At 48.7% G+C, this 13,367-nt stretch overlaps 1 protein-coding gene across 10 annotated transcripts in view; it reads right to left on the bottom strand.

Annotated features, from left to right (window-relative positions):
• Window positions 1-13,367, bottom strand: part of CATSPERG (cation channel sperm associated auxiliary subunit gamma) — a 31,120-nt gene extending 17,753 nt beyond the window's left edge. Inside the window, exons 1-7 of one of the 10 annotated variants that reach the window (XM_025269048.3) lie at window positions 11,861-12,155; window positions 10,819-11,098; window positions 10,675-10,731; window positions 5,899-6,043; window positions 5,411-5,540; window positions 5,158-5,230; window positions 3,998-4,153 (exon numbers count right to left, since the gene is read on the bottom strand). In XM_025269048.3, coding sequence (XP_025124833.2) covers window positions 3,998-4,153; window positions 5,158-5,230; window positions 5,411-5,540; window positions 5,899-6,043; window positions 10,675-10,731; window positions 10,819-11,098; window positions 11,861-12,009 — 990 coding nt within the window. In that variant the 5' untranslated portion in view covers window positions 12,010-12,155. The other 9 variants (XM_025269053.3, XM_025269049.3, XM_025269051.3 and 6 more) reach the window with 9 other exon arrangements.

Genomic DNA, 13,367 nt, shown 5'->3' with positions numbered 1-13,367 from the left:
CATCATACAATTCTCTCTACTTATGTGTTTGACTGAAAATTTCCACTAGAAAGTGGAATTTTCTACTAACTTTTCCAACAAAAAGCATAAATCAGAGATTTCCCAGTGGTCCAGTGGTTAAGACTCTGAGCTTTCAATGTCCAGGGCATGGGTTCGATTCCTGGTTGGGGAACTAAGATCCCACATGCTGTGCAATGAAGACAAGAAAAATTTATTTTTTACTTTTAAAAAGTATAAATCAAAATAAAACTCTAGGCTCTGCTGCTAAGGGAAATTTTACCAAGTTAAGAGGAACATAAACATTCTCACTTCCCTACCTATTCAGTACATGAGAGATTTCTGCAGACTACAGACTCTTGCTATGCCTGGGCAAACTAACGTGCACCCTCGCAATCTGTCATTTTGATTGGTATCACAATGTATTGCCCTGTTAATATTTAAAGTGCTGCCTCTGTTTTTTGGAAGAAATACTTGGAAAATTTCTTTGTTAAACTAGAAGATCATCACATCTCCCCTCTTCCTCCACATGCCTGAGAAAAAGAAAAGCTGTGAGTCAGCTGGATTTCTTTTTTTTTTTTTTTTTTTGGATTTCTTATTTGAGCAGTGATTGAGAGTTCTGACTCATTTCCCCCAACAAGCAGCCTGTTGGGGTTCTCTGACCACAATGACTGAGTCAAGGTGGGCGAATGGTGAGCCACACCAAGTGGAAGGAATCCTGTGATTTGAGGGTTAGAAGATAATGGGAAAGATATTTCCCACTGGATGTGGGCCTGGGAAGATGCAACCTTTGCAGTTCCAAGTCCAGAGATGTTTGAGCATAAAGTCAATCATTTGAGCAAGCTCTGGGAGTTGGTGATGGACATGGAAGCCTGGCATGCTGCAGTCCATGGGGTTGCAAAGAGTTGGACATGACTGAGTGACTGAACTGAATTGAACTGAACTGAAAGTCAATACAGAGGAACCAGGTCTGAGAAATGGAGAGAGAGAGAGAGAGACTCAGATTTGGTGACACTGTTTGAAATCCTGGATCAAACTGGACCTGAAGTCCTGAATTTTTTTGGTTACATGAACCAACAAATTCCCTCTTCCATCTTTGGCAGGTAGCTAGTTGGGCTCAACTCCATTTCTCCCATTTTCCTTGGTAATGGAGTTTTAGCAGGGTATGTGCCAGCCAGGTGGAAATTAGACTTCCCAGCCTCCCTTGAAGTGCATGTTGCCAACTGACTAATTCCTCAGTAATGGAATGTGACTGCAAGTGAAACTTGCTTAAGAGAAAATAGCTTGCCCTTCACTTCTGCTCTTTCTCCTTCCAAGCTGGCTTCAATATGGACATGGGCATGATGCAGCTCCAATCACACGGGTAAGATCAACACCTGGGGTCTAGAAGATGGTGAAGCAGGAAAGTAAAAGAGATTGGGGTTTCTCACATCTGGACTGTTTGGCAAATGAGCAATACCATCCATTTAAGCTGTTCTCTCTCAGGGGTCTCTTTGATACAGCATCTATTAAAAAATTTTTTTTTTTTTGGATGCAGCATCCAGCTTCTGGAATGTTCTCTGACCAGGGATTGAACCTGGGCCACAGCTGTGAAAGCCTGGAATCCTAATCACTAGACTTCTGGGGAATTCCTGTTACAGCCATCTAAACATGACCAACACAAGGCTGAAGATAGCTGCATAGTGTGTATGTGGGGGGCGGGGGGGCGGGGGTTGTCCTTATGAAATCCTAGGGGCAGTTGGCAGGAGTGCTGAGGGGTGAAACAGGAAGAAAGAGGGAAAACAGCAGAGACAGCAATGTGGTAAAAGTCCTTCTGGTTAAAATATGAGAATAAATAGACTTTGATTTTGGAGTGACGGAAATCCCTTGGAAATAGAGTTGGTGATTGCACAATACCAATATATTCAATGGTACTACACTGTTCACTTTTAAATGGTGAATTTTATGATTTTCATCTTGATAAATTAAAAAAAAAAAAAAAGAAGGATGCCTAAAGTTCAAATTGCATCTTTAATTCTCATGACATAACTCCCCTCCTTTGCCCTCCAAATCTCTTCAGCAGAATGCATTGGCTACATCTCTCCTATGGGTGTGTTTGGGTCAGGAGCGTGAAAACTGAACAAGGTCTGTAGAGACCTGGGTCAGAAGCAGAGAGAGAGCTGACAGGACAGCTCTATAGGCCAGAGATGTTCTATAAACAGGAGGAGTTCAACAGAAGCAGGAATTCAGAGCCAGAGGGAACTGAGAGAACATTAACCCACATGGGGCTGTCAGAAATCCATGTGTGGGAGGACTTAGCTGGTGGTCCAGTAGCTAAAAATCTGCCATTCAACCCAGGGGACGTGGGTTCTATCCCTAGTGGAGGAACTAAGATCCTACATGCCTCGGAGCAACTAATCCCATGGGTCACAGTACAAAAGATGCCACGTGATGCAATGAAGATCCCGTGCGCTGCAACTAAGACCTGATGCAGCCAAATAAATAAATAAGTAAACAAATATTAAAAAAAAAAAGAAATCATAGATGGCACTTTCAATTTTGATGGGAGGAGGTTCAAGCAGTCTTTAGGGGTTGCTGTGGTCCACATTGCTATCTTAGACAAAATTAACAACCAGCATCTTGTCCCCCCAGCTTGTGGCAAAGCTACCCTGATTTCACTCCGGGGGAGTCATCCTTTCACTGTCTCTTGTCTTTGGTACCCTCCTCATTAGGATAGATCTCATGACTAAGCCAGCTGGCATGCTCCATTCTTTTGGGACATATGACCCAAGCTGGGGCCATCAGGACCAAGCAAATAAATTTCAGGAATTTTTAAAAAAATCTATTTGGGAAAGAGGTGCTTCCTTTCTCTGCCTATGAGCTGGGATGATATGAATCACTTTGAGGATGGAGTTAATCCAGAAGAAGTGAAGCTGAAAGTTGGAGTCCTCATTTGAGCCCTGAATCAAGCCAGGCCTGCATGCTGCTCTGTGTCCAGGCTTTGCAGTTGGGTGCACCTATTCAATCCTATTTTTTTGCTGAAAACAAACTGGTTTGGAGTTCTGCCTACAACTGCAATTAACCCAAACATGTTTGTCTTTCCCACTGAAAGGACCTTGCTTCAGATGCTACTTCCATGTTTTGGAAGTAATATAGGCTCACAACGCCGAATTTGAAACCCTAGAGGCCAGGTGTATACTGAAATTCAGAATTTTCCAGTGTTTAGAAGGTAAGATGACACATATATGAGGTTTCCTCAGTGGCTCAGGAGTAGAGAATCCACCTGTAATGCAGGAGATGCTGGAGCCCCCTGGATCGGGAAGATCCCCTGGATTAGGAAATGGCAAACCATTCTACTATTCTTGCCTGGAAAATCCCATGGACAGAGGAGCCTGGCGGGCTACAAAAGCATTGGATATGACTGAGTGACTGAGCGCACATCATGGCACATATATACCACCCAAACACCCAGTGGGGCCTGGGGCAGCACCCCATAATCAAGTTCCTTAATATTTCTGCAGGGCAGCATCAGAATATTATTAAATAGAATGCATAAAGATTAAAAAAAAAAAGAAGTCTTTGTTAGCTCAAGTCAGAGTTTCTCGACAAATGTGTTTTAGCCTTGAATTGTGAAAATGCCATTTCAAAGATTTGGGATTTCAGAACTACAAATGGTGACCTATAAATAACAATAGCTTCAACTCCCATATTACTCATTCTGGGTCTGACTGCTATGCATTTGTGCCATTCTCAGAATCATTCTGTAAGGTAAATATAAATATCGCTCCCATTTTACAAATGGGGAATCTGAGGCCAGGGTAGGAAGTGACTTGCCCAACATCACACAGCCAGGAGGCAGCAGAAGGAGGATTTGAACCCAGCCTGCAGAGTCTGTCTTTTGTTGATGTTATCTGCCTCTTCTGGGCTTTGGTGTGCCTTTGGGGACCCCTTCCGTGGCTCTGGGCCCCTTTCCACTTTAGGAGCTGAAACCCAGACCACCATCTGCCCTGCAGTGACTCACCTCCACAAGAAAGAAGTCCTTGAAGTTTGTGTCGGTCAGTAGGATGGCCTTCTCCTCAGGGATGCCGCCCAGGATGAGCACGGGTGTCTGGTCCACAGTGTACCACAGTGGCCTCGACGGGACATTCACAAAGTGCCGGGGTATCAGATGGAAGAGCTGCGGGGCAGGGGCCAGAGGGCTGCTCAACAAGCCCCTCTCTTCCCACGGTTCTGTCTCATTTAAGATAAAACCTAAAGAACTTACCCTGACTCACAAGGCCGTGTGCAATTTGCCTCCCTCACCTCTCTGACCTCATCCTCCACCACTCTCCCCCTTGCTCACTTTCTCCCGGCCACATGGGCTTCCTCACTGCTTCTCAGAGACTTTATACCAACTGTTCCCTCTGCTCGAAATTCTCTTCTAGTAGCCATGTAATTCCTGCCTCTGCTCCACCAAGACTGTGCTCAAATGTTGACCTCAATTACACCTTTCTTGAGCATCCATTTAAACACAGCTGTCCCCTCCTGTGTGTGTGTTCAGCTGTGTCTGACTCTCTCTGACCCCATGGACTGTAGCCCACAAGGCTCCTCTGTCCATGGGATTTCCCAGGCAAGAATACCACAGTGGGTTGCCATTTCTTACTCCAGGGAATCTTCCTGACCCAGGGATCAAACCCATGTCTCCTGCGTCTTCTGCATTGGCAGATGGATTCTTTAGCCCTAAGCCACCTGGGAAGCCCCCACCACCCCCTCTTACAGAGATCTAATTCCCCTCGGTCTGAATTCTCTCCAGCACACTGACCACATTTTAACCTGCTGTGGAATTGACCTGATCTCATGTGTGCTGGTCTGGTGTCTGTCTCTCCCACTAGACTGTCAGCTCAAAGAGAGGGCACGGATTTGGGTCTGTGTGTTCACTGTTATGTTCCCATGGTGCCACACTCTGTGCTCAGGAAGTGCCTACTGAATGAATGAATGCACTGTGATTAAGAATATGGGTGCAGGAGTCAGGTGGACACAGTTTCAAGTCTGTGGGCAAATGGCTCCATCTTTTGGGGCCTCAGTTTGCTCCTCTTTAAAATGGGTATGTTACAGGACCTTCTCTCAGGTCACTGTCAAGACTTAATGTGTATTTAGCAGAGCATGGCACCAGGGCGCTTCCCATCACCGGGGCCCCCTCACCTCATTTCCCACAGTGAATTGGAGTTCGTGGTCTCGCCCTCTCTCCAGGAAGCCGTTGATGTTCACATGAAACCTGAAGGTGGGTGTGGGGCAAGCACGGGTGTGGGCTCCGGCTGCTGCCAGAGCTCACAGCCACTTCCCTGCCCCTTTCCGTCCCTGAGGACCACTCTTGTCTTCTATGGGAAACCGGCAATTAGGAAGCCCCTCCCAGAGTCTCCGTGCCTCACCCAGCCCGGGGATCGGGAAAGGGCACCTTTTATTGGGAATGAAGGGCCCCAGGCCATTGCTGCTAACGTCCACGCGCATGACCACGCTGCCGTTCTTGATGGGCATGGGTGTATACCAGCTCATGAGACACACCTCCTCTGCATCACATCGCTCTGCTGGCAGGTGGTGGGCACTGAGGCTGCTGAGGCCTTCCAGTAGCCTCCTCCCACCCCAGCCACAACCACTGGGATCCCCCCGCAACTTGGCATGTTCCATTCTCAGCCATGGATCCCCCTGGGGCCTCTGTGTGGCCCCATCTGGGCCCCGGAACCTGCTGAGGCCTCCTTGGCCACCCCCCTCCCAGGTCAGAGATCCCTGTGAGGCCCCCAACCATCCCCACATCCCCATCAGGTCATAGGCCCCTCTGATGTTCCTAGCCGCCCCTTGAGACCATGAACCCTGCTGAGGTTCCCTGGCCACGCTCACACGGCCATGCCCCCACCCACCAGGCGGGCTGTGACCCTCCAGGCTCACCTGGGCTGCGGAAGGGGGCTGCCTCCATCTGGATCTGCAGCTGCTCTATCTTCCAGCGATGGAAGTTGACTGGGGACTGGAAGGTGACCAGCACCACTGGCTTCAGCCCTGTCAGGTGGCCCTTGCGGACCAGGGCCTCAGAGGACTGAGGGCGAGATGGCCCCACAGGGGTGTCCTTAAGAGAGCCTGTGGGTCCCCCTGCCTTGACCCCACCTTTACTAGCCCGCCTTCTTCCTAGGCTGGGTCAGGGGAACAGACTCTCCACCGTGGGAAGGTCAGAGAACATGGTCTAGGTTTGGGGCTTGGGAGGGGGACGGAACCATTCTAGGAGAGGGGCGGAGGTGCTTTCGGCTGGGAGGGAGTCAGGAGGTCTTCCTGGAGGAGGTGAGTCCAGAGCAAGGTCCTCAGACAGAAATTAGACATAGGGAATACACAGGGCAAGAAAGCATGGGATAAACAAAAATGTAAAGGTGGGAGCACCTGGCACCCATAACTACTAGCAGCATCTTCCCTCACTTCAGGGATTCCATTCTCACTCTTGGGGCTTCTGGTTTAGGGACTGGGATCTGGGGTATGATGGGGCAGTTAGCCCCTGGAGAAAGGCATGGCAACCCACTCCAGTATTCTTGCCTGGAGAATCCCACGGACAGAGGAGCCTGGAGGGGCTACAGTTCATAGGGTCACAAAGAGTCAATCATGAGTGAGGTGACTTAGCAAGCAGGCAGGCAGGGGCAGTTAGACAGAAAGGAACTAGGGACGAGGGTGACCGGGCAGCCAGGGACAACCTCCCAGAAATGCCAGGATCCTGGCTGGGCTAAGAAGGGAGGGCAGGGCTTAGAGCAGCAATCCCCAACCTTTTTAGCACCAGGGACCAGTTTAGTGGGGACTAAATTTTTCCACTGACCAGGGTTGGAGGATGGGAGGAAGGTTTCAGTATGATTCAAGTGCATTACATTTATTGTGCACTTTATTTCTATTATTATTACATCAGCTCCACCTCAGAACATCAGGCGTTAGATCCCAGAGTTTGGGGACCCCTGACTTAGCGTGGAGATGGAAGGAGAAAGACATGTATTCTAGGGTATGTGCTGTGCTGTGCTTAGTCATTCAGTTGTGTCCAACTCTGCGATCCCATGAACTGTAGCCTGCCAGGGTCCTCTGTCCATGGGGATTCTCCAGGCAAGAATACTGGAGTGGGTTGCCATGCCCTCCCCCAGGGGATCTTCCCAACCCAGGGATGGAACCCAGGTCTCCCACACTGCAGGAGGATTCTTTACCATCTGAGCCACCAGGGAAGCCCATGCATACTGGAGTGGATAGCGTATCCCTTCTCCAGAGGATCTTCCCAACTCAGGAATCAAACTGGGGTCTCCTGCATTGCAGGCGGATTCTTTACCAGCTGAACTACCAGGGAAAGCCAGTTCTAGGGTATAGAACAGCATTAATATTTCATTTTTTGGCTGGACCATGCGGTATGCAGGTCCCTGATAAGTGATCAAACCCATGCTCCTGGCACTGAGAGTATGGAGTGTTAACCACTGGACTACCAGGGAAGTCTCTAGAAGAGCATTAGAAAAGGCTTGGCGGCAACCCCAAGAGACAGCTGTGCTCAAGTCACTGTGGGCAGGGGTGTGGGGGGAGCTATGAGACACGGGTGGGAGATTTAATTAGTCTGATTCCTTTGGCACAGGCCTTCATCCTGAGGAATGCCTCGGCCCAGGCCCTTTCAATCCTGCCCCCTATACCTGTCCCAGCCCTCCCTCTGGCTTCCAATCACAGGGGAGCAGGTGTGGGTGTGTTGGGGGCCTCTTCCTTATCAGGGCTATAGTGGCCACAACTGCCCTGGTGCTGTCCACCCTTAACTCTTGTCTGGACCAAGCATCAGCCTCCTCCCTGTCTCCTTGCTCCTGCTCTGCCCCCCATTCAATCTGTTAACACCTGAATCCCATTGCATCCCTCCTCTGTTCAAAACCTCATGGCTTCATCTCATTAGAGAGAAAGCCAGGTCTCACTCTCCCCTCCCACTGTTCCCCTTGCTTAGTCTGCTCCAGCCACACACGGGCTCTGGGAGGTTCCTCATATACACTGGCTTCGGTCCTATTTCAGGGCTGCTGCACCTGCTGTTCCTTCGGCTCCAATGTTTTCCCCAGTTGTCTCCCTTTTCATCATTCAGCCCTCTGCTCAAGCTCTTCAGAGATCTTCCCCAACCATTCCAGCTAATGCCTTCATCTCATTTTATTTTCCTCTTTGCACTGATTACACTAGTAAGTTGTTTTCTGTATTTACTTGTTGATTGTCTGCTTCCCTGGTGGGCCGAATCCAGAAGAAAAATCAGGCCACATTGTTTATCACTGTACCACTTCCCCACCCCATTGTGGAAAAAAAAAAAAAAAGAGGGTCTGACTCAGAGTTCAGTGTTGCATAAATAGATAAAGGAATGACTATCAGGCTTTCACAGATAAGGAGAGAAGGTTGATGGAGTCAACTCTCTGCCCAGGTCACACTCTAGAAACTTATTGCTAGTGTTCACTTTCTATGAACCAGCCACTGTGCTCAGTGCTTCACACATATTTAATCATTTTATGAAGTGGGTATGATCATTATTGTAGCCTTGTTAAGGATGAGGAGACTTTGGTACAGAGAAGTTAAGTGACTTGCCTGAGATCACTCAGCTCTTATGAGCAGGACTGGTGTTTGAAGCCAGGCAGCCTGGCTTCAGAGCTCAAAGGATTCACAATCATGCTATACCTCCTCCAGATAAATATGAGTCCACAGTAGATTCAAACCCAGGTCTGTAGCCTTCAGAATTTCAGTTCTAAACCACAACATTCTGCTTATTTCAGCCAAAACAATCTTAAAGAAGAACAAACTTGGAGGACTCAAACTTCCCAATTTGAAAATTAATACAAAGCTACAGCGATCAAAACAGTGTGGTACTGGCATATGGACATTTAGAACAATGGAATAGAATTATATCCAGAAATATACCCTTATACTTATGGGCAATTGATTTTCGACAAGGATGTCAAGACAATTCAATGAGGAAAGAACAATCTTTTCAGTCCTGGCATAACTGGATATTCATAAGTAAAAATTAGACCCCTACCTCACACCATATACAAAAACTAACTCAAAATGAATCAAAGGCTTGAACGTAAGACCTAAAACAAACAAACAAACTCTTAGAAGAAAACATGGGAGTAAATTTTCATGACTTCTGGTTAGGTAAAGCCTTAGACAACACCAAAAGGACCCGCAACAAATGAAAAAAAAATTGATAATTGGGCTTTATCAAAAATTAAAACTGTGGTGCCATTGTATGATATGTGAATTATATCTCAATAAATGCCAAGCTTTAGTGCTTTAAAGGACATCATTAAGAAAGTGAAAAGACATGGAAAGTGAAAAATATTTACAAATTATATATCTGAGAAGGAACTACTTTCCAGTATATAAAAAGAAATTTTATAATGTGACAATAAAAAGACAAATAACCCAGTTTTTAAACGGGCAAAGGATCTGAACAGACATTTCTCCTAAGAAGATAGATAAATGGGCATATGCTAATGGGCATATGAAAAGATGTTCAACATCATTAGTTATGAGGCAAATGCAAATCAAAACCACACTGAGATACCATTTCGCACATATTAGATGACAAGAATCAAAGAAATGGACAACAACAAATGACAATATAGAAAAACTGGACCCCTCATATACTATTTATAAGAATGTAAAATGACATGGATTTGCTTTGGAAAACAGCCCAGCAGGTCCTCAAAAGTGAAACAGAGTTATCATGTGACCCAGAAATTCATTTCCTAGGTATATACTGAAGGGAACTGAAAACAGATGCTTACACAAACACAGCATCATTCATAATAACCACCCCCAAAGTGGAAATAACTCAAATCACTATCACTTAATGAATGGCTAAGCAAAATGTAGCACATCCATACAACTGAATATTGTTGTTCAGTCGCCCAATCGTGTCTGACTCTGTAACTCCATGGACTGCAGCATGCCAGGCCTTCCTGTCCCTCACCATCTCCCAAAGCTTGCCCAAGTTCAAGTCCACTGCATCGGTGACTCAGCCATAAAAAGGAAATACTGATCCATGTTATGGATGGGTCTTGAAAACATGTTAAGTGGAAGAAGTCAGATACAAAAGGCCACATATTGCTTGATTCCATTCTTATATGAAATGTCCAGAATAAACAATTTCACAGAAGTAGAAAACAGATTAGTGGTCTCCAGGGGCAGCTTGCAGAATTTTAGTTCCCCAACCAGGGATCAAACCTATGCTCCCTGCACACCAAGCCAGGACTCCTAGCCACTGGACCACCAGGGAACCCTTGAATTGTATATTTTTAAATGGTGAATTTTAGGACATGTGAATTCTATCTCAATTAAAAAAAATATTTTCTTTACTTTATGAGGAAAATATGTTTCTTTTTCTTTTTGACCCCAATATCTGGCATGTGGGATCCTAGTTCCCTGACCAGGGGCCCAACCTGTGCCTCCTGCAGTGGAAGCTTTCAGTCTTAACCACTGGACCACCAGGGAATATCTCTCTGGTTTTTTTGTTTTCTTTTCTTTTTTTAATGGAAATTAAAAGCTAACAAGCACCAACTATGTGCCTGGTGAGATACCAGGAATCTTCTCGAATCTTTAAGGTCCCTAGGGTTCAATGGTGGCATGCCTATTTAAATGTTAGAAAGGGGGAAAACTGAGGCCCCAACAGAATGAACATCCCCTGCCCCCGCACACACTCACCACCTCTCCTGTGCAGGAGTAGTTGATCTTCAGGTAGTAAGGAAAGCCCAAGTATGTCTGCAAGGAGATGGTGAGCAAATGTCCAGAGCCCAGAAGGGTGCAGCTCCAGGACCTCTCCCATTCGTCTGCCCCCAGTCCCCTCACCTCGTCCGGGTCGATGGGCGCGTCCACTAGCAGGTCGAACACTTTGTCCACTGTGTACAGCTCTTGATCGACGAAATGATCGATAGTATCGTTCTTGCCTACTGACTCTAAGTTGTTCAGGACAACCTGCCAGGTGCACTCCTGCGTTTCCTGTATCGCCCACAACCTCCACGGTGCCAACAGCACCACCAGCAGTGCCCACAGCGCCCACAGGACTCGGAGCCTCGGCCACGGAGCAGGGCCAACAGGGAACATCTCGGGCAAGTGGGTAACGTGGCTTCTACCTGGAGAAGGCGGAGGTCACCAGCCGGCCAGACTGTTCTTGGTAGGCGCCGTCTTAGATCCCGCCTTATTCCTGCGCCCCGCCCAGTCCCTGCTCCTGGTCCCGCCTCTGCTCAGATGTCTGGCCCCACCCCTATTCTTGCTCCTCGCCTCACTCCTACTTTTGCTCCTGGCTCCGGTCCTGTTCTTGCTCCAGGTTCCTTTCCTGCTCTCGCTCCTGGCTTCTCGTCTGTTCTTGCTCCACGTTCCTCTCCTGCTCTCGCTCCTGGCTTCTCTCCTGTTTTTGCTCCCGGCTCCGCCTGTGTTATTGCTCCTGGCTTCTCTCCTGTTCTTGCTCCTGGCTCCACCTCTGCTCCAGACCTCCGGCCGGCAACTACTGCTCTTCCGGACCCCGCCTCTGCTGCTACTCCAGGGCTCTCCCCTACTGTTGCTCCTGGCCATGCCCCTACCTCTGGTTTCGCCCCGCCTCCCAGCCTCACCCCTTAGCCTTGCCCTATCCTTCTTTGCTCTGCCTGTGCTCTGCCTCCGACCCCTACTCTTCAGTCGGTCTCTATTTCTGTTTTCCGGGTTAGCTATGCCCCACTTATTGCCCCCAGTTCCTCTCCTCGCATACCTGTGCCTGGCTCCGCCCCCACGTCTTGCACCGCCCCCCCACATTTCTCCGCACCGCCCCTTTCTCCGTGCTCGGGCCCTGCCCAGGTACAAGATCCTGCCTCTAGACCCGTCCCTCTCCCGAACCTGTACCTTCCCCACGCCCCACCTCTTCCCTTGTCCTCGCTTCGACTTCTCGCCTGTAGCTTGCCCCTCGCTAGTCTTCTGCGCCTTGTCCCTCCCCTTATCGATCCGCCCTTCCCCCTCATCATGGGGGAGATGTTCTTCCCAAGCCCGTTCTTTGCCCCGCCCCCTCATATGACCCCGCCCCTTCTCGTTAGAGACCCTTTCTTTGCCTTGGGAACTCTCCTCGCCATTGGCCTTCCGATCGCTCCGCACCCTCTCTTCGCCCTGCACCTCCTCGTTCCCTGCCGGCGTTCCCTTGTCTGTCAGCACTTTCTCGGTCCTCACCTTCCCCCTGAACCGCGGTACCTTGTCACCCCCCTTCTCGCCACCTCTTTCCATGCCCTGGATAGCCCAGCTCTAAGCTCCGCCTCTTCTAGCCCCGCCCCTATTCATCGCCCGGCTTCTTCTCTTGGCCTCTCCAGGCACCTCGCCCCGCCCTCTCTCCGCCCTGCCCGTCCTGTGCCCAGTCCCTGGACTCTCCTCCTTTTCCTCAGCCTTTCCCCGCCTCGCCTCCCCCCGCCCCTCTCCTCCCCTTCTTAACCCCGCCCCCACCCCCTGCATCCCTCCCAGGGAGGCCCCAGGCACTCCCTCTTCTCCCTGCCCGGTGGTACCAGTCACTAAGTTAAAACCGGTCAACCGTCACTCTGCCGCTCCAGTCCCGCCCCTCTTGCCCGGTCTCAAAATGGCCGCCTACACTTCCACAACCGACTTCTGCTTTTCGCGAGGCACGCCTGCTTCACCCGCCTGTCTCCGTGGCAACGCGCTTCCCGACTAGCGTTTAAGGCTTAAGGGACAGAGGGAGGGAGAACTCGCGCGGGCCCTGGACTGCAGAGGGAGCTGCGGACGAAGTTTGTGATAGGAAGGCCTTCAGGGAGTTCCTATTGGTGGTTCTGGCCTACTTATCCTTCTACCCAATCAGACTTTGATATCACAATTCTAGTGAAAAAAAAATTAGGGCTCCGTGTGGGAAATTAATCTGAATGCGGTTTAAAACCCTCCTCTGCAGAACAAAGACAAAGGCAGTCATGTCATAGCGTTGTCTTGAGAAGTCAATAAGATAACACGTGAAGACTACCTGGCACAAATAAATATTCAATAAGTTAACAGTTTTCACTGGTACTCTGACGCCTACCAGTTAAGGCCTCAGACTGTCTTTTTATTTTATTTTGCTGCTGGGATCATAGTTACCCCACCAGTGACTGAACCTGAGCCCCCTGCAGTGGAAGCCTGGAGTCCTTGCCACTGAACCGCCAGGGAATTCCCCAGTCCATGACTTTTTGATGGACTGAAAAGCTGACTTTAAACTCCAGTGGTTTTCAAACTTCAGAGTGCATTAGACTCAATCAGAAGGGCTTGTTAAAACAGGTTTAGGCTCCACTTCCAGGGATTTAGATTCCCTGAAGTCAGGTATGGATGTGAGAGTTGGACTGTGAAGAAAGCTGAGTGCCAAAGAATTGATGCTTTTGAACTGTGGTGTTGGAGAAGACTCT

This window comes from Bubalus bubalis, chromosome 18, assembly GCF_019923935.1.
Source record: "Bubalus bubalis isolate 160015118507 breed Murrah chromosome 18, NDDB_SH_1, whole genome shotgun sequence".
NCBI classification, from domain to species: Eukaryota; Metazoa; Chordata; class Mammalia; order Artiodactyla; family Bovidae; genus Bubalus; species Bubalus bubalis.
This window is presented reverse-complemented; position numbering and strand designations above follow the sequence as displayed.